The sequence below is a fragment of the Topomyia yanbarensis genome, chromosome 2 (assembly GCF_030247195.1).
Source record: "Topomyia yanbarensis strain Yona2022 chromosome 2, ASM3024719v1, whole genome shotgun sequence".
NCBI classification, from domain to species: domain Eukaryota; kingdom Metazoa; phylum Arthropoda; class Insecta; order Diptera; family Culicidae; genus Topomyia; species Topomyia yanbarensis.
The window spans coordinates 428,517,499-428,536,938 of record NC_080671.1 but is presented as its reverse complement, the minus strand read 5'-3'; the positions used below and the strand labels follow the sequence as shown (position 1 = coordinate 428,536,938).

At 40.6% G+C, this 19,440-nt stretch overlaps 3 protein-coding genes across 4 annotated transcripts; 1 reads left to right on the top strand and 2 right to left on the bottom strand.

Annotated features, from left to right (window-relative positions):
• Positions 1-1,783: 1,783 nt before the first annotated feature.
• On the bottom strand, positions 1,784-9,096 carry LOC131685345 (uncharacterized). Of its 2 annotated transcripts, none has more exons than XM_058969003.1 (9): positions 8,736-9,096; positions 7,883-8,629; positions 6,464-7,825; positions 4,980-6,339; positions 4,713-4,926; positions 4,407-4,652; positions 3,952-4,308; positions 3,777-3,893; positions 1,784-3,716 (listed from the first exon to the last, which is right to left on the bottom strand). In XM_058969003.1, the coding sequence occupies exons 1-9, from the start codon at positions 8,761-8,763 to the stop codon at positions 3,588-3,590; spliced, it is 4,560 nt and encodes a 1,519-aa protein (XP_058824986.1). In that variant the 5' UTR covers positions 8,764-9,096; the 3' UTR covers positions 1,784-3,587. The 2 variants fall into 2 exon arrangements, with proteins under 2 accessions (XP_058824986.1, XP_058824988.1); XM_058969005.1 differs by having other exon boundaries at positions 1,785-3,716; positions 4,407-4,649.
• Positions 9,097-9,682: 586 nt separating this feature from the next.
• Positions 9,683-10,776, top strand: LOC131680974 (uncharacterized). The gene is made up of 2 exons (XM_058961682.1): positions 9,683-9,792; positions 9,855-10,776. Exons 1-2 carry the CDS (start codon positions 9,683-9,685, stop codon positions 10,774-10,776), a joined length of 1,032 nt encoding a protein of 343 aa, XP_058817665.1.
• Positions 10,777-12,858: 2,082 nt separating this feature from the next.
• LOC131685349 (uncharacterized) lies at positions 12,859-14,653 on the bottom strand. Its single transcript, XM_058969011.1, has 3 exons — positions 13,575-14,653; positions 13,351-13,519; positions 12,859-13,212 (listed from the first exon to the last, which is right to left on the bottom strand). The coding sequence occupies exons 1-3, from the start codon at positions 13,732-13,734 to the stop codon at positions 12,879-12,881; spliced, it is 663 nt and encodes a 220-aa protein (XP_058824994.1). The 5' UTR covers positions 13,735-14,653; the 3' UTR covers positions 12,859-12,878.
• Positions 14,654-19,440: the final 4,787 nt, after the last annotated feature.

Here is a 19,440-nt window from a genome sequence, read left to right as displayed (position 1 = left end):
AATTCAAGGGCAGCCAGAAACATGACGGAAAGGTTTCTGTCGAAGGACTCGGTGCCTGATTCAAATCCAAAGTTTTCCGTCACTTATTACATCCATTTATTTCATTTTATGTTAAGTTTTAAGACAGTCTCTAGAAAAAAAAATTGTGGGATAAAACTGCTTGAACTATCTGCTTTAAAAAAATAGATAAGACACTGTGCTTTTTTCAAATGTTGCTCAATTTGAGCCGCCATGATGCCACCAAAGTATCACCAAATTTGTGAGTTCAATATACGGGAATTGTCAAATTGTCTCCGGGGTGCAACGGCCTTTGTAGTCAATGGTTTTAAAGCATCTTGTGGATTGCAACCATGCTAAGAATATACAAATTGTTATGCCCCGAAAACAAAAATATGTTCACAACTCCCCACCTACTGCCAGAGTTACTAATATTCAAATTTGTTGAATAAAAATTGGCATATTCAGCCGCATTCATTTTCAATATTCAATGACATAACTGAAAACGTCAGACGAATAAATTGCCCATTCATTCAACTGCCCATTTCATTCGTCTCCGATTATTGCACGAAGTGAACGTGCAGCAACGAATCAAACGTAACAAAGTAGGTCCCGGCACAAGGTTAGCGATGATAATTATTATTTTATATGCTTTACCAACATTTCAAAACATTTACCTAGACAATTAGTGGAATGAATATTATTGTACGATATTCAACTGAATGAATAACATGGATTTTTGAATGAATACTTTTTTCTATTCACCACGAGTCGCATCAGATTCATTTTCAGTCAATTATTTTTATCTCTGCCTACTGCTATTCAGAGCGCTCGCGATACTTTTGAAAACCTTTCGAATGTTTGCAACTGTCACAACAACCAATCGGGAACGGATCAATAAATTGTCTCTACTTCCGTAGATTTCTACTCGCTTTGAGTGCTCATTTAAAATATAAAATAATTCGGGTGGTATGCGAATCTGGAGAGAAGATTTTTTTTCATGAATAAAAAATTACAATATTTGAGCACCAAAAAATATGACGAATTCTAGCGATTGAAAGGTGAAGGTGATAAAATTTAGTGTATAACCGTGCCATCCATTCGTATCACGAAGTAAATTACTATTACACAAAAAGAGACTGGGTGTTGTGTATAGCGGACCCTACAAAAGACAGGAATATTTTTAATAAAAATATTGACAAGACTGCTTCAATCCGTCAATCCCATTTGAATTCTACAGAATCAACATTTTCATGATGTCCTTACACGATCAATATATTGATCAATAAATGGTTTATTGTCAATATTTCTGCTTGTGTACACGCCATCGAAAAACTACCTAAAATTGAGTACTTTTGACTCAATCTCGTGGTATCGTGCAGGAAGGTAAAATTAGGTAAACCGTGTTGAAGGTAGTTTCCATTTAATTACGGCAAAAATCATAACTCAACCTTGAATTTGATTTACTTAAATTTAAGTTTAATTTACCTAATTTTGAGTATACCCCAAACAACTCAAAAGTACCTTACTGCACGGAAGACCTCGACTGAGTCGAATCTCTCGTTTTGTTTTTGACAACACTAATAAGTGCGAAAGCGACGCACAGCTCAAAAGTACCTAAATTTATGTTAAAAGAACTTATTCTGTGGGTTGTTTTATTCTTGCGTGTAGGTTCCGCTTATGCCAAGTAAAGTTCAGCCGGAAATGAACTGGAATTCTGGCTGGTTCCAGTTCGCATTCCGGCTCCAGTGACACAACCGATTCTAACTAGAATCGGTTGTGTCACTGGAGCCGGAATACGAACTGGAACCAGCCAGAATTCCAGTTCGTTTCCGGCTGAGCTTAACTGGGTGGCCGTGAACAGCGTCAATAAATGGTTGGGTGCACTTTTTCTTCCATAGTGGGCAGGGACCCATATTTTTACCTTTCAAGAAATTGCGAGAAGTTGCTGACTGCAGTATGAAAGCGTGATAATTTCGTGGATTCGAGCCTTGTAAAGCCTAGACCCTACACGAGCAGAAATATTGACAATAAATCATATATTGACCAAGTGCAGCGAAAAAATTAATGTTTTAATGGCATTTTGGTATTTGACACTACAGTACGCTATAAGTTATATAAATTTCTCTCTACATTCTTGTAGTGATTGCAAGAATTTCTTTCCGTTAATTTTAGCGATTTTTGCGAAACCATGTTTTTATTTGACATAACTGAACTGACATATGCAAGTGGTGTACAGCGTTATATAAAGCACTGGACATCTTGCAACAAACGTACCGGAGCACGTCCAATTGGGTTCTGCCAGGACGGCAGTCGCCATCCGAGATACATGTTTGGTCACAAAGTTCGCACATGTCTCGAATTACTGCGTCCCACTCGGGAATAAACACAAATGTCAACGTCCGACAACCATATATGGCAATATCCATGGTCATTACGGTAACAAAATGAATATTCTGATAATCCGGAAGATCGGACACGTTTCGTATAAAGTATAGATCGAAGTCTCCAATCTCAAAAGTACTACGCCAGATTACACATCTCCCCTGTGAGTCACGTCATCACCATCATACACCACATCAACATCGATCAAATTCGAGTCCACTTTTGACGACGATACGAATTCAAAAACGAGATCACGGCTACCAAACCATTCAAAAACAATAGCATTCCAAGTCACAGGTCTCGGACCCAATTCTGTTAAAACGTACAGCCAGACAACGCTGCATTAGCTCACCATTCTTGAAAGCGTAGATCTTCAAATCCACAACTCACTTTATCTTCCGACAGCACAGAAGAAGTTCCCAAGTAATGCAATACTCCAATTTGTTATTGAATGTACGATTACCTGCTCCCTATGTTAGCTATAATGTTTTAGCGGGTTCAATTGGGACAGAACAGAAAAATATCGCCTAAGAATCTAGCAGCGATGATTGTAAGCAAGCTCGTTTGTTGATCACTTTGCTGAAGCTGAATTATACAAAATTGTGTTAAATATGATCACCATAGAAAGCTGGTTGGTTGAACAGCACATTGATTATATATAAAGCTATATATTTTCTTAAACATACATATTCTATTAATCAGTTTGCTTGGAAAGGGTTTTTGTTTCTGTTGTGTTTAATACTTCAATGTTTTCACTATTCATGTTTTGATTACATTTCAATGTAAAATTTCCAATAAATATTGTCTTAACGTACGACGATTGAATACAATTTCAACAAACCTAAAAATAATTCGTTCAGATCGGAATAATTTAAGCACCGAAAATAGTGCCAGTTTTTTACCGGATTACTAACAACTCATCAAATCCATGAGCAAAACTAAACTTTTTCTATGCGGCAAAGTATAACCTACACTTGACTTCTTTGGATCCAGCCCAAAATAAAAATATAACAAAGCACGTTTTAGGGTACAGCCTTAAATACCTATCACCATGAAGACCCTAAACTTACTTACTATTATAGCTTTCATTATAACAAAACTTTGTACGAGCAACCAAGGAAGGACCAATATGTCTATATGGTTTAGACACCGGTGTTCTATGTACATATACTGATACCTACCGTGAATGACCCGGCGGCAATCACTTACTGAGGATAGCCTAAGGCAGCGGACAGCAGCGGCTCCCAGGATCGGTTGATCTCGAGGAACAACTTTGAGCAGTGCTGGTACAGCTCATTCTCACTGGTTACGATTGACGCCGGGAAGGGCTCGTCCTGAGGATGAAACGTAAGTTTATTTCTATCGCCGAACAACATTTGAGCTACAGATACTACCTTTTTCGAGTGCCAGATTGATTCGAGCAAGGAGAGGAAACGTTCCTGTTCAGAACTCGTCGAGAAAAACACCACCAAATCGTCGGAATTCTCGCGTACCTCCTGGCATTCGAATTCCTGTAAGAATTGTTAGCTTTTGAAACGTTCCATATTTTTTAGCGGAGCGGAAACCTACCAAAATACACCACCAGTTGGAGGAGATTGCTGGAATTTTAACTGCCGACATCTCATCAATACTGGCACACGTCAATACCTCGACACCTGAATTCTTTCCATAGAAACTGCTCATGTTGGTGTAACTTTTATCCTCGTTTGTGCCCAGTATCAATCCATCCACCAGCGAAGAGGGACGGCGGTAGCCTCGGGAAGGGGAATTGTTTGCCGGGTGGTTACGCTCATTTACTCCGGTTGTCGCTGGGTGAAAGCTGCTACCCTTCGTTGGTGTGCTGGTTGTCGAATTCGAGCGACGATCGGAACTGATGGTTCCGTGGAATTTTGTCGGAGTGCTTCCAGTGGAGCGGATTGAGCTTATCTATTAGAGGTTGGAGACACAGGTTAAGGTTGTTTTGAGAGCGGCTGGTAATAAACGACAGTCGACCGAGTTAGCTGGATCTGACTTCGAATACCTACCTCACTGGAAGTATCCACAGCATTTGAATTGCTTAGCTTCCTCTGCCCTGCCGGTTGAAGTAACTGCGTATTGGGGTTGACGTTTTCCTTCGCTGGAGATAGCATTAGACTAGAATTTGCACTCGTTGATATAGTGTTTCTTCTCAGGGGAGAGCTAAAGTCTTCGCGAAGCGTCAACAGATGATTGGATGTCATAATCAGTGTACATCCAAGTGTTCGGCGACGTTCCTGAAGCTCAAACAGCTGCTATAAAGAAGCACGTTAAAGTATCTATCTAAACCGAGAATACCAAAGTTAAAAGCTCACCCCACTAGCAGCTTGCACCAATGCCTGCAGCCAGTCGGATGCAACGTACTCGTCAGGAGCTGCTAGCTGTAAGGCACCTGTCCTTAGCAGCAACTCAAAACAGTATGGTCTTCCCGAGTGGAGCGAACGTCTTGCTCCTTGGCATTCCGCCAAGGCGACAGCCCACGTCGGTAATTTTTGGCTGGCGTCCCCAAAAAGATACAGAACTCCGGCTCTGGAAGAAAATTTGTTACACCATTTCATAACCTAACTCATAACTACACTCACTTCAGCAAAAAGTATCCAGCCGCCCAATGGTCCACAAAACCAGCATGCGACATTCTTCGGTGCATCAGGGGACCCTTTATATGCGGTCCAAGCGGTTCTTCCTCACAGCCCAGTGTTCCAGCGGGAACATTCACTACAGCGTAGTATTTCCACGCATCTTCACGGGTTACGTTCGAGTTATCCCGAACAAACGCCTGTAGGGGAGCCAAGTGATCCAACGTTAGCTGTCCAACGGCTGGCAAAATTGAGCCTCCTCTTCGAGCACACAATTCCAAGCTAGAGACTAAACCATCGGCTGGATAAGGGCCACCCGCTAACAATACTTGCTGCATATCCCTAGCGGAGTTACTCAACAGAACGGTATTTCCATAGGGACCAACCAGGATCACATCCAATTCCGAATAGGGAAGCACAAACTTGTTACACAGCCGATTTCTGACCTGATCCGTCACGTACAAAGTTTTATCGGTCAGGAACACCAGCACCGGAGTCATATAACCTTCCCGACTGTAGCCATTGTACAGTTTGAATACTTTCATTAGCACTTCATTTTCATTCCGAAAAATGTGCAACCGATTCCCATTAAAAATCTCCACTGGAATTTCGCCTACTCCGACACCACCACCGTCAAATTTTACATCGGCAAGCGACAGTCCATATCCACCCTGACCAACATGCGAATCGTTCAACTGAATCCTATCCAGCTGACAAGCAGAAGAACTTAACTCTATTTCCATTGCGATTTCCGCATTCAAATCTTCAATCAGATCCCGATTCAAGGATTGCACTCCTTTCGGAACCAAGTTATCGAACAGTTTCCTTTCCGTGCTCAGTTTTGACTGGAAGAAACTGTTCTGTTTAATCGTCGCCTCCAGTATCTTCTTCTGTGTGACGTTTCGCAGAAACCGGTTGATGAGGGAACTCTTAGAAGTCGACGTCGAGCTGGTCGAAGCGGTCATTGGATTGTGCCGTCGACTACCGGGTGGAAAGAATGGAACCCGTTCCGGTAGCATTTCGATAACATCCGGTTGCGGAGTAGGTGTGCTACTAGTCGATGGATAGTCCAAAATTACGATATCGCTGCTATCCTTGTCGGTATCGTTGGTGGCACTGGTGGTCACCGTTAGAATATCGTCAAATTCGTCTGACAACAGTTGACGATCCGCATTCAGATGGCGACCAGCTAACGGTGGTAATCCACCGAGATTAAACAGGTCGGGGTTCATGCGCGCCCGGGATGGTTCCAATCGACTGGTGAGTGATTTTTTGCGCATCGGCGAACAAAGATGGCGATTTTTGCCTCCGGTGATAGATCCCCGAGGAGATTTAAGATTCATAGTCGTGTGGTCGCGAGGATTTACTGAAAAATGTGAAACAAAGTTTAATGTAGTAAACATTACAGCTTCTTCAAATGCAGAAATACCAAACCAAATTTTCTCAAAAATGTTACACCATCCGAATGCTGTCAAACCACTTAAACTTACCCCCTTTCTGTTCCTTGCTTGATTCCGACAGAACCGAGGAGCTCTGCTCGCTTTCACAAGAGGAAATCGTACTACTTTCCATTCGATTCTCAGCTTTCGTCTGGACCATTCCGCCTACTCCACTATCGAGTTCATCGCTCGATTGCTTCCTGGCTTGCGACGCAGGCTCTTTTGGCTGCAGCAACACTTCCGGGACAATATCTAGCCCATCTCCGCCGCTGCGAGTTGTTGGTGAAGTTGCATTCGAGCTGATGACGTTCATCTTTTGGAAAATGTTGGACAATTTTTGCTTGATCTGTGATTTGCCAATGAATGATCTGCCAGTCGTTTCACCAAACGGTAGCTCCCTTTGGCTAGGGCTTTCCTCGGTAGTGGGACTTGTTTCTCCATCCCCGTCATAGCAATAGGAAACGCCCGTGTGTTCAAACACTGTGCTTTCGCCGTTGATGATATACTTGTTGCGATACGGTGCTTGGGGTTGTTGTTCGTTCTGTTGTGGTTGTTCGGTTTGCATTTGCTCAGGCTGTTTTTGAGATTCATCATCCTCTTCCTCGACGCTGTTTGTTCGACTCGGTGCGAACAAATCTTCGTCGTTCTTACGCCGCAATTGTTCGTCGACATTGTGAACATACTTCTTCGGTCCTTTCGTCTTGTTGTTACTATTGAAACCACCGTCCAAACTTTTCGACAAAAAGTTCTTCGGCTTTTGAACCACGGTAAAATCGTCAATCATAGAATCGTTCGCTTCCGGAATACACTCTCGAACTGTGGAGAGATCTTCTGAACCTTCCGGAACACCACGTTCCGGTAAAGCGATTCCAAAAATGTCTTTCAGTGAGCCAAAAATCATTTTGCTATTGTCAATCACTGACAAATGATGCACGTTGAATTTTTTGACCTTCTTGGTCAAATCATACTCCGGCACAACAATATTAGTATACATCATGTTTCTTTTAGTTTTCTTCAAGCAGCTGCTCTTCGGCTTCTTCTCTTTACTCCAGACCGATTTTGCAATACGATCCGAACCGCTCAAGCTGTTTCCATTGAACTCATCCAGATGCTCAATATTAGGTTCGCTGTAGTAACAATTGTCCAGAATGATATTATTATTGTTTTTGTTCCGATGCCTATCCTGCCCGATGCATTCGCAACTGTTTGATTTATTTTGCTTATAGTTTGACGCTTCGTTGCTACTACCCGAGTCCAAGCTGGAGTTGGAATCTGAGCAGCTGCATTCGTAAAACTCTTTACCATCTTTGACTTGCTTTGAGTGAACTCGCTTCTCCGGGGGACCATACTCGAAGACACCCGAGTTATCATACTTGACAAAGTTTTTCTCGTCTTCAATATTTTCAAAGACATCTGAAATAATTACTTATTATTAATGTAACTGAAACTCCATAAAAAAACAACTACAACCTGTCTTGCCGTAGTCCAACACATCCGAGCATGCATTCCTGTACACGTACTGTCGATTCTCACCAGCTTCTTCATCACCGAAATCAAATCCGTCATCATTGTGCTCGGAACACCAGGAGTAGCGTCCTTTGACTCCAACCTGCTGTTTGTTTTTATTCGCTCCCGATTTGTAAGTGATAAATCCATGCTCAATATGTATGTTATCGGTTTTCGTGTTCTTGAGTATATCTTCGTGAAATGAAACTCTTTTCTTCGGAGTTTTGCTTTGTGATTGAGAAGTTTTCTTTACCCTGCGCCTGTATACGATATTTTCCGTATCAAAAGTCGAACAAGTACTCGAAATCATTTCATCCGGTAGTTGGCTGCTTGTCATTGCTAGCTCTATCTCCTCTGCACCAACGACTCCGTCCGCTTTTGGCAAACCCCCTTCCACATACTTGCCAACCTCTTCCAGAACAGGACTGTCCAATGCCACTTTCTCATTGTTGTTGTTATTGTTTTGCAGATTGGCTCCCTCAAAATCGAACCCACCGGTACTGGATATCATCGATTCATTCAAACCGCTGGATTCCGAATCCAGAAGCTGAATGCCGGAGTCACTCGGTGTCGTGTCATCTAAGATACTAGCCACACTGCTGGTCATTCCTGGTCCCACTGGCTCTTCCAACAGTTTGTCATCCAATTTGTCACAGTTGCTTCCACCGGCGTTATTATTATTGATCCCACCTCGAAGCACTTCCAGATTTTCTGCAAGGATAGATGGATCTATCAAATCAATATCCACTATAAATCCACAATGTTATTGTTTTTCAATTTTCATGTAGAAATAATCATAAACGTAACACAATCTTACCCAATTTTAACGCAATAACATCCATCATCGAGGGTAAAACGTCGCAATTATGTATGCAGCTTTTCGCAAGTCTCCGACAAAAATCGATTTTTCACTTTCCTGTGAAAATGCCACTGCGTAAGCAGCAGCCGTTCTCCTTTGTGATAAAGGATGGGTTTTCAGCTTCACAATTGCACCGAATCGCGCACCAGGAATACCATTTTCCACTCCATGACACTTGGCACTATCGAATGAAGTAGCCCTGGCGTTGATTGTGAAAAATTGGACCAGGAAATTAGCCAATTTCTACTTCAATCAATGCCAGCGATCACGACTAGCCCTTTTTATGTTCGTTCGATTCGATCTACTTTTGTGTGTTGAAGTTTCGCGCAAGGATGCAATGAAAAGTGACGTTTGCTGCAGGGTTGACCATACATCGGATGATATTTTGAGCTCTAGTTTTAGTACAGCAGAATAAGGGCAACTGAACCGGTTTTCAACGCATCCATAAAGGTGTAAACACAATGGATGCGGTTGCGGTGCGTTGCGGCAAGATGCGGCGAATGCGGCATGTACTAAAATCGCTGCCGCAGAGTTTGCCGCATTTTCAAACCACAATGCAACTATTGCGGCAAAGTTTGACACTTGATGTTTCGTACACGCTTATAGACAAATGCACATTTATTGTAATGTATTGTCAACCTAGCAAATGTTACTTTTAATTCAACGTGTAGCGTTGTTATAGTTGTCAAAAAATTAAAATTTTGAGCATGGAAAATCTTTCGACTGCGTTGAATATTTTAAGCATATTGCAAGAAGTGAAAGAGCTTTGCGATGCCAACAAGCATAGCGAACGTCGTTGGTGGGTACGGCCATCCAATCAAGCAAGGGCCACTGAAGGCTTTTTCGAGACTTCATTCGATCTCATGAGGCAGCATGATCCGGAATACTTTTTCCGGTGCACCCGGATGACTCCAGCAGCGTTTGATAAACTTTACGATGTGGTCGGAAAACTGCTTGTAAAAAAATCTTTGCGTCAACCGATTGCTGCAAAATGCAGACTGTTCCTCACATTGATGTAAGAGCTGAGCAGCAATAAACCACTCGAAAATTGTATAAAATCTTCCGTTTGATTTTTAGGTACTTAGCTCACGGTTCGAGCCATTTTTATTTATCACGATTGTTCCGGATGGGAGTGTCAACTGTGCGGTCAATAACACAGGAAGTTACACAAATCATATGGAACAAACTGTGTGGCATATATTTGCCTGAAGTGGATGAAAACTCTTGGAAGCAGTATAGTAACGAGTTTAAAATACAGTGGAACCTGCCAAATTGCTGCGGCGCCATTGACGGCAAGCATATTACATTGGAGTGCCCACCAAAATCCGGCTCACTCTATTTCAATTACAAGAAACAACACTCCATATCGCTCATGGCCATTTGTGATGCAAATTATAATTTTTTAGCGGTTGATGTAGGAGCATATGGAGGCAATTCAGATGGAAGTGTGTTTGCAGCTAGTGAATTTGGACGTCGACTTCTTCGAGATGAATTGAATTTACCTGGCCCATGCGCATTACCACGAAGCGAACATATTATTCCACACTATATAGTAGGTGACGCAGCATTTCCACTTAAATCTAATTTGATGCGGCCGTATCCAGGTAGGAATCTATCTCTGACCAAAGAAAACTTTAACCGACGATTGTCTAGAGCACGGCGGACCATCGAAAATGCTTTTGGCATTATGGTTGCTCGTTGGAGAATTTTAAAATCTCCACTCATCATGCACCCGATGTCAGCGGAGCATATTGTAAAATCAGTGGTGATTCTGCACAACTTTGTCAAACAGCATTGTGGATCCCAATACGCTCCGCGAGGGTTTGCTGACATTGCTAACGAAGACGGTGACGTTCAAGAAGGTGAGTGGAGGAAGCTAGTTGAACCCATGGCGAGCGTTTCCGCAGGCATTGTCCAACGTGGGAACAACGCAGCGCGTAGTGCATATGACATACGTGATTTATTGGCTCAATATTTACTTGAAAATAAAATTCCATGAATAATAATATCACTACATACATGAAAATATATACTTCTTGTTATTAAAAATAAACAAAATTAGTAAGTTTCTCTAAATAAATAAAATTATTAAATGAGAATGCTAAGATTCCGAAACTTTTTTTTAACCTTTATCAGTTCTTTTGAAAAAAGTGATAATCTCACATCGAAAAATGTTTCCACCTTCTATATACAACTACCTAGTGGATCTATGTAGAAACCCAGTTAAGTTCAGCCGCAATGCTGACTGGTGCTAATTCGTATTCCGGCTCCAGTGACACAACCGATTCTAGTTAGAAACGCTTGTGTCACTGTAGCCGGAATACGAATTAGAACCAGCCAGAACTCCGGCTCCTTTCCTGCTGAACTTTGCTGGGAGGTGCCAAAAAAGAAAGAAAAAAATTCGATAATAGGTTTGTTCCAGTATCAGGAGAAACTGGAAGTACCCCGAAGACAACCAGGGAGAAAATCGTTCCTGTATTCTCTTCTTCCTGTTCCTGTATTCTCTTGGTAGCATCCCAGAGTAAAAAGGAGCAAGTAGGTCTGTTCCAGTACCAGGAGAAACTGGAAGTACTCCGGAGAAAATCGTTCCTGTACTCTCTTTTTCTCTTTTTTCTTCTTCTGGTAGCAAACCGGAGTAAAAAGGAGCAAAGATTTTTTGCTCCTGTTTACTCCGGAGTGACTTCCGTGTACTGGAACAAACCTATTAGTTTGACAGTTATATACAGAGATGCCAGATTTGCAGACAAGTCTGCAAATTCGCAGACTTTTAATTTATGCTGCAGATTTTTTGGATGACGCAGATATTTGCAGATTTTCTAGTTTGGTTGCAGATATTTGCAGATTTTTAAGTTTTGTTGCAGATATTTGCAGATTTTTGAATATAAAGTCTTTTGGTTACACTAGCTTTCCTGACATTTTTTGTTCTTCCCAGACTTTTAAAATTATTATTGCAGACATTTGAAAAAAGTACCTGGCATCTCTGGTTATATACCACAGTGCCCTGTCGAAATGGATTTCTTGAAGACTGCCGAATATTTTATGCTGTCATAAAAAATGTGTATGATTGCTGTTGCTTTAAAATTGATAATCCCACCAACGTAACGATTATTTGCAGCGGTTTATGAACTACATGCTACGATGTCAACATTCGCTATCTGCCAGATTTCGGTAGGTTGTATCGCTTCCGAAATCAGACATTCCCACGGATTTTCTTCTACAGAATCTATACGATTTTCACGTTAACAAAGGTGAGATGGTGTTGGTAAGAGATACTAAAAACGCTTTCAATTATCTAAACCTAATTTCTCTTTCGATATTAGGGGACAATCATGAGCACATAAGCGAACCTTCCACTATGCCTGTTCCAGCATTAAACGAAGAAGCCATTGCATGAAGCAACTACATTCCTATGTTTTGAACCTAATCAAACGCAATGTCGTTAACTCGTTTTTCGGCCACAAAGGAACCGTGTTTCAATCGAATTAGTTGGATGATAACCGTAAGAACATGGGACACTCACAGGAACAAGAGATGCTCATTCCGCTGATTAGAGCTGGAATGATGTTTGCTGGATCGGCGATATATGTAAATAGTGTGAACATTGCCGATATATTGGCCAACGTTCGCAAAACTGGAAGATAATCTACTGCTGTTGGTTCACGCACATATAGGTCTTCCTAATTCGAATGATGTCATCCAAGCCTCTGATTAAAATAACTTTGTAAATAACTCAATAGCTTTTATTTGGGAATACGAAAACAAGTTTAAAGTAGACACAGTAAAAACAATCAAAATCAAAAGTACATATCAATTTAAAACATCACATTCATATGCAGGTGTTGAAAATTATTAACCTGATGGAGATTCGTTCACATGGTTTAAAAATTCGAATGCTGCCCGTAAGCATTCTTTCAATTTGATGTTATTCATTTATATCAATAAGGTTGTTCACACGCGTAGTGAACTCCACCTCCAAATCCCTTGCAACATTAAGAGGTAACATTTCCATTCTTTCTGCTAGGTAGTGGCAAAATGTAGCATGACGACGGCTTTGATTCGCCGTTACAGATACCACGTCATCAATCTTGGTCAAAAGACCGCTTATTCTGTCATCAATCCCGGCCTTTCGCTTGCGGCTTGGTGGTACGTTTGATGCGAGGGAGTTGCACCAAATTCTTCTTCATCGTCTTGTCTTCCATCGGTATTGTCGAAAAATCCATCTTGGGAACTAGATGCTCTAGGTTGTATCGGACTTCTAGCTGCCATGTAACTCTGGCTAGTTCTGGGTTGTGTTAGCTGCATGTCCTCATTTGAAGGGATATTTCTACTTGTATCGGGTAGTACTGATTGTTGGCTCGCCTTGAGCTTGTTATTTTCGACAGTTTTGGTATGTACCGACAGTTGGCTTTCACTTGGCGTGTAATTTCCGCTAGTCCTGAAAGTATGTACGCAGTGTACTACCAGCTTTATCTATATATATTATTTAAATATTCTTAGGATTGTTCCGGCACATCTAACCATTATATTCCCGGTTTCTTAACGAAGGTCGCTTGTATATTTTTTTTAAACTTACGTTCTTAACTCGCAATGGGCCGAGAGAAATGAAAGCTCGTTGAAAAATATCCATTTAGATACATAAACATCTTCGGATCCTGCGCCAGAAACCGCTGTTTGATCCTGTTTTCTTCTTTCTTTCACATACCGATCCTTAAGATTCCTCCATTTTGTTCTTGCAATACCTTCTGAAAATGAAATTGTTTGAACCAGTTGATTGGATATAAAACAATAGATGTTTACCCGATATATTGAGTGTTTTGCTAATTAATAACCATGCTTTAACTCGGGCGCCACTATTTCGATAGGCAATCGTACCCTTCGCATAAATGCATGGATACTCTTTAACGAGAGAAATTAATCTCTTTTCTATGCACAGTTCATATTCGTCTTCTCTTTCCATGTCGATGCACAAGTTCAAAGAATTTTCGAATAAAGACTCGACAGCTCAATGTTTTGTTTATCATTTATATATCAGTGTCACTCTAATGGCGTTTTTGATTGGCCCCGAAACTGTGTCAGCCCAGTCAAAAAGGGTAAGTTGCTGGCTAACGGGAGGCTATTTGAAAACTCGGATGCGCTAATTGCCCTGCAATTTGCCAGCAAATTGCTGGCAATTAGGGAGCTATTTCAAATGCCACATTTGGGCGATTTGCCGCCGTCTTTTTTGCCGCCCAAGCCACCCTTAAATCGCCCACGGAACGCTCCATTTAATCGCCCTTAATTGGGTCATTAAGCTATATATAGTTATCCGTTCCATTCGATAAATTTTAGGTCCAATATACATAATATAACATTATTTAGTAAAAAATTTCGTTGCAATACGTAAAAACGAGTTTTTTTGTTTTTTGAAATAATTCTTGTGTAATCTTGGCAACCATACATAGGAAAACTGCGGTTGTTTACATCTGGTCTATCAAGACAACACCCTAAAGGAAAAAAAACTATATGCATTGGATGGTGTTTATGTCAAATAAAAGTAACCATGCGGGAAAACATGTATTAATTTTTTCTGACAGGGCATCATTTGTCGTGAAATGTCAAATGTCAAATCCCTCCTATAGTGTCATATCCAGACTGTCAACATAAAAAAATTAGGGCATGTTTTCTCGGTTTTCCGGGAGGGTTATTTTTATTAACACCATCTATTGCACATAGTTTTTTTTATTTTGGGTGTTGTTCTGATAGGCCAGATGTAAACAACCGCAGTTTTCCTATGTATGGTTGCCAAGTTTACATAAGATTTATTTAAAAAAAAACAAAAAAATCGTTTTTACGTATTACAACGAAATTTTTTTTGAAATAATGTTATATTATGTATATTGGACCTAAAATTTATCAAATGGAACGGAAAACTATATAATAGCTTATGGCGATTTCGATTGAACCTGAAACTGAGTCAGGTTCTAACCCCAACCGCTGTCAGTTCATACATTTTGACAGCAGTTGGGGTTAGGAACTGAATCAGTTTCGCCTCAAACAAAAACCACATTAATGACTCGCTTCGCCGCATCAAAATGATTGAATGGCTCGTTTCCAATGAAACGTACAATATACACGTAGAAGAATCAGGCCTTTTTGAATCAACAAAACGTTTTGTTGAATCTAAAACGTGGCGAATGACTGTTTCAAACTGAAATGGGCGTTTTTCAAAAGCATGTATTTGGTTTAGTTCAACAAATACTTGTTTACATTTAAATAGAAACATTGTTGAATCAAAATAAAATTTATTAGATCTAACTGATCTCCTTGTTAAAAACCCACAGAATCATTGTTTAATTTCAACTAAATTTGAGTTGTTCTGTTGAAAAACTAAACTGATTTCGGTACGGATCCGCACAGTCAACTGTAGTCCCATTCAACAGCGGCACTTAACTCGAAATGTGGATACAGAACATCTGCTATTCAAAACTATTCGCTACTCGCAATCGGCATACAAAAATCGGTCGACCAATACGGCAATTAATCAGTCTTATAATGTAATTGGGCGATTAGCAAACTGAGTAAAACCAATCAGCGATACTCAATCTAGTCGAAACTAATAAGTCAGGTGAATTGCAACCGATTTCTTCGGTAAACGCAGATGCAGTTGTAGCTGACAATTGTCAATTCTTGGTGTTAAATTTTGCTACAAATTTGTATTCAAAAACAGGTGTGAACAAACATTGTTTAGGCCTAGGTTGAGGTACTGTATCGTTAGAAGATGCTTTTCCGGGTAGTTTAAAAGCAAGTTTCGTGTGCTATTATTAGTCATTTCATGTGGGATGAATTTGGGTAAGAGCAGAGGTTCAAATCGCATAATTCTCTCGACACTTTCAAACAGCTGAAAATATGCTTATAAATAAATTCACGAAGAAATTAAAATCATCGAAAAAGGCGTTTGAAAATAAACTAACAAATTTTAAATTTGACGTTTAACGATTATTAAGAAAATAAATAAGCAGGATACATGATAGCCGTGAAACTCAAGGCTGATGAGACCGCTTGTCAAAATTGACACCGCTGACGAGTTGTCCAAGTTGACACTGTACAAACGACTTGTCAAAATAGAGTGCGCATTTGAAAACGCAGTCACCAGCAAAAAGCTGAATACTTATACACGATTCCACAATTTCCCACATTCGTTGGCTTAATGAAGTGCACGAAACAAACAAAATTCAAGCGAGAACATGCCAATTGTTAAAAAACAATTTTAAGCTTAAGTCAAACATGAACCGCCAAGTTGGAGAAACGCGAAACACAACCAAGTCCATTTCAGCCGCCAGAAAATTTGTCTAAGTATTGAAATTGCCTTTAAATCGCATTTGTTCCTAGGGGTAATTAGCACAGGCGAGTTGAGTCAAACGTCAAACTATTTAAATCGCCTGGCCATGTTCATCCGAATTTTTTGACCGGAGCCCTCCACCCACTGAGACGTCCAAAAAAATGTTTCAAAATTTGATTTGGAATCCATAATGACTTCATTTGGAAATCCGAACCGGTTCCGTAATGAGTTTAACTGGGATTCGGAAATCCGAACCGGTTCCGGAATGAGTTTAACTGGGAGCTGCCCGGTTAAACTCATTCCGGAACCGGTTCGGATTTCTGAATGGAGTCAGTATGGTTTCCAACTCAAATGCAACAGCCGATTCCGACTCAATCGGTTGTGGCGTTTGAGCTGGAATTCATTCTGATGGGTTTGACCGGGTGTCACTCCAAACAACATGGTGACACGAGAAGAAAAAATCGAAGTCGATAAGTGAAAAAAACATTGTTTTATTATTCCTGCGTAGCTGACAAAAGAATCTTGAGCAAGTTAAAAGTTACAAAGCCTCATTATTGCAGAAAAGAATGGTTTGCCAATCAGTTCCTTGTCTAATTTAGATTTTTCGCGGGTTATATCTTTAGTTTTTCACTATTGGTAGATTCAAGTTGCTGACGACTTCCATGCTGTTGCAAGATCCAGAAAAGAAAACTGCATCGCTAGAATTACTCTTTCAAGGATGGAGGGTTTCTGGTAAGTAATACGATGTCTGATAAGCGCAATGTTGATTGATAACGGAGGCATGTTTTTCAGGTTGATAGAGCTTGAGTTACCCCCCTTCTGGCATACTATTTGTCAAGCTAAATCTATCTTAAAGGCGTTAATAACGGATGTTTGGCAGGATTGCCTCAATGGAAGGGATAGGGTGAATGAGCTCTCCCAGTTCAATGAACATTCGACCTGTCGTTTCAGGATACGATTTAGCAGGAGTGTCATAATTTCGTCGCGAAGCTGGGATTTGATAAGTTGGCAGTTGTAACGAATTTGAAATAGACTCCTTCATTCCTCTGCAAGAGTAGGAGTTGAATTAATGATTTTCAAAACAGCCGCATTGAATTGTTGTTGCCACCGTTGTTATTACAACTGTCGCGTTCCAAAGTCTCTGAATCAATTTGGAATATGGACATCCCAAAGATTCGCATTTAAAATGGAAGTGTGGCGTATTTTACGGTTGCTACTACAGAATCACGATCCGGAGTTGTGTTCCATATTGGATACGAAACGTGTAACCTTTGCCTTGAACCCTTGCACTTAATCGGTCGTTCAAGCCATGTGTGAATAATACCTGAAGCGAAGGTGAATGTGACGTACAAAATTGAAGTGGATCATGTAAAGGACTCTTGCGCGTTGGCGTAATACTATTCAATGCAAACATTAAGATAGTGCGGGACTAGTTGAAAGTACTTTTTAGAGCCCAGAGCAGTGCTCCGGATGGAAACATTGTCTCGCAGACGCTTCGTCTTTTCGTTTTGGCCAATGAATTAGTCAAGAACGCTTCCAGTAAAACCACTAATCCGCACGCGGATGGATTTTTTCCGGAGTTGCCAAAGGGCTTGTATTTTGAATCACCTTTGTTTCACAATGCATAAATAAGACTACCAGTTATTTTGATAAAATGTCAAGAAAAATACCAAAAAATATCTTGTCAAGTAATTTCAAAAGTAATCGTCAGCGTCGTCATTAAAGCGGACGTTATTGTACCAGGATGCAATGGAATCGCAAACAAGTATTTGCTAAGGCATGTTGTAGCATAAAATACAGCTAGAGGCAATGGTGCAGCAGGACGCACAGCAATAACCGAGTGTCAAGAGCAGCCGTTTCACTGCGGTGAGCTACGTGAACGCAACGATAACTATAGTCGAAAGTAGCAGTCATGGCCTCGTACAACCGTTTCACGCTGTTCAGAAATTTAACCTCTAGGAGTACGAACGTACCTTTGGAAATATGATGATAGGCGTGTCACAATCTTGTTACCAGTTGACGGAACTAATTTCGACCGAAACTGATTTCTGCGTAGACACATCTGGCGTAATTTTAGTGATTGCAGATAATATGGTGATATAATAAGGATTTTGCGGTTTTACCTCAATCGCCAACACGCGTACTTGTCAAATCGTGACTCGTGCTAGATACATATTGCAGGTTGGTTAATGGTGTCTAACTTTAGCCAAATCAGAACATTCTACAAGATTGTAAAAATACCAAGCAATACACTACACATAAATATTCATTAATAATTCGAATACTATAGTTTATAAAATAAATAAATGTTGCTAAAAGTCTCGACATCTATTTTTATTACGACTGATAGTTGGTCTTGACCTGGTGGGAATTTTGAAGAGCATGAAACATTAAAAAGGCATAATGGGGTCCGGTCTCCTCGATACACCCCATCAACATTTTGAAGTCACTCTGAACAGTAACCCACATCTTTAATAAAATATGCATGGTTGTTTTCCAGTAAACGTAATGCAGATTTATGATAAAAATCAGTAATATTTGGGGATATATAGTTAATACATTGAATTTATTGGAACCGAAATATGTAATATTGCTTGACGTATACAACGCCGTCAATACCACCAATCTAAGGGTGCTTACAGAGTGGCGGCGAGGAGCTGAGCTGGCGCTGACATTAGAATGCGAGATGCGAGAAACCTGCTTGCTGCAAACCAAAGGGATGATGTCAGAGTGAAAGCTGAGCGGATCGGCGCCGACTGCCTACTTTTACTCTGGCAGGTTCCATTTGATATGCTGCAAGCAGGTTTCTCGCATTTTAATGTCAGTGCGAACCCCTGCTCAGCTTCTCGCGGCCACTCTGTAAGCACCCTAAGGGAGGGATTTCTGGCGGTTCATTCCGGGGCGTGAATTAACTTCCACCAATGTGCTCAGTGTCACACGATCACTGCATGTTCGGAATATAACCCAAATCTGTGGTCAGCTATTTGTGCAATGTTTGATGTTAATCTGCAAGTTATTTTACTTGAGAATTTTTTTCAAACGGTTCGATTCTTGATACTGCTGCAAATTGTCAATAATTTTGAGCTTGACCGATCTAAATCACGATTTCGGTATTCAGTGGAATCGACTTTGACTTTGAACGGAATAAGAGAATCTTCACATTCTTTCGGGTTATGACCAAAATCTAGTTCTTTTACACGTGAAAACCTCCGATTTTCCGCTGATGCTGTTTTCGACTTGTAACCCCGGCAGCCTCGGTCATGTTCCCGACTTCTTAGGGTCCACATGCTCAGATCAAGTTTAGAGTGATTGTCCCCTAGCTTTTAATTATAAAATCAATCCAGG

Coding starts and splice junctions, on each gene's coding strand:
- LOC131685345 (XM_058969003.1), bottom strand. CDS start 8,763: ATGATGGATGTTATTGCGTTAAAATTGG. Junction 6,340..6,463: donor AAGCAAGGAACAGAAAGGGG/GTAAGTTTAAGT, acceptor CACATTTTTCAG/TAAATCCTCGCGACCACACG. Junction 4,927..4,979: donor GCTGGATACTTTTTGCTGAA/GTGAGTGTAGTT, acceptor ATTTTCTTCCAG/AGCCGGAGTTCTGTATCTTT.
- LOC131680974 (XM_058961682.1), top strand. CDS start 9,683: ATGACTCCAGCAGCGTTTGATAAACTTTACGATGTGGTCGGAAAACTG. Junction 9,793..9,854: donor AGACTGTTCCTCACATTGAT/GTAAGAGCTGAG, acceptor TTTGATTTTTAG/GTACTTAGCTCACGGTTCGA.
- LOC131685349 (XM_058969011.1), bottom strand. CDS start 13,734: ATGGAAAGAGAAGACGAATATGAACTGTGCATAGAAAAGAGATTAATT. Junction 13,520..13,574: donor CAAAACACTCAATATATCGG/GTAAACATCTAT, acceptor TTTCATTTTCAG/AAGGTATTGCAAGAACAAAA. Junction 13,213..13,350: donor GCCCATTGCGAGTTAAGAAC/GTAAGTTTAAAA, acceptor ACATACTTTCAG/GACTAGCGGAAATTACACGC.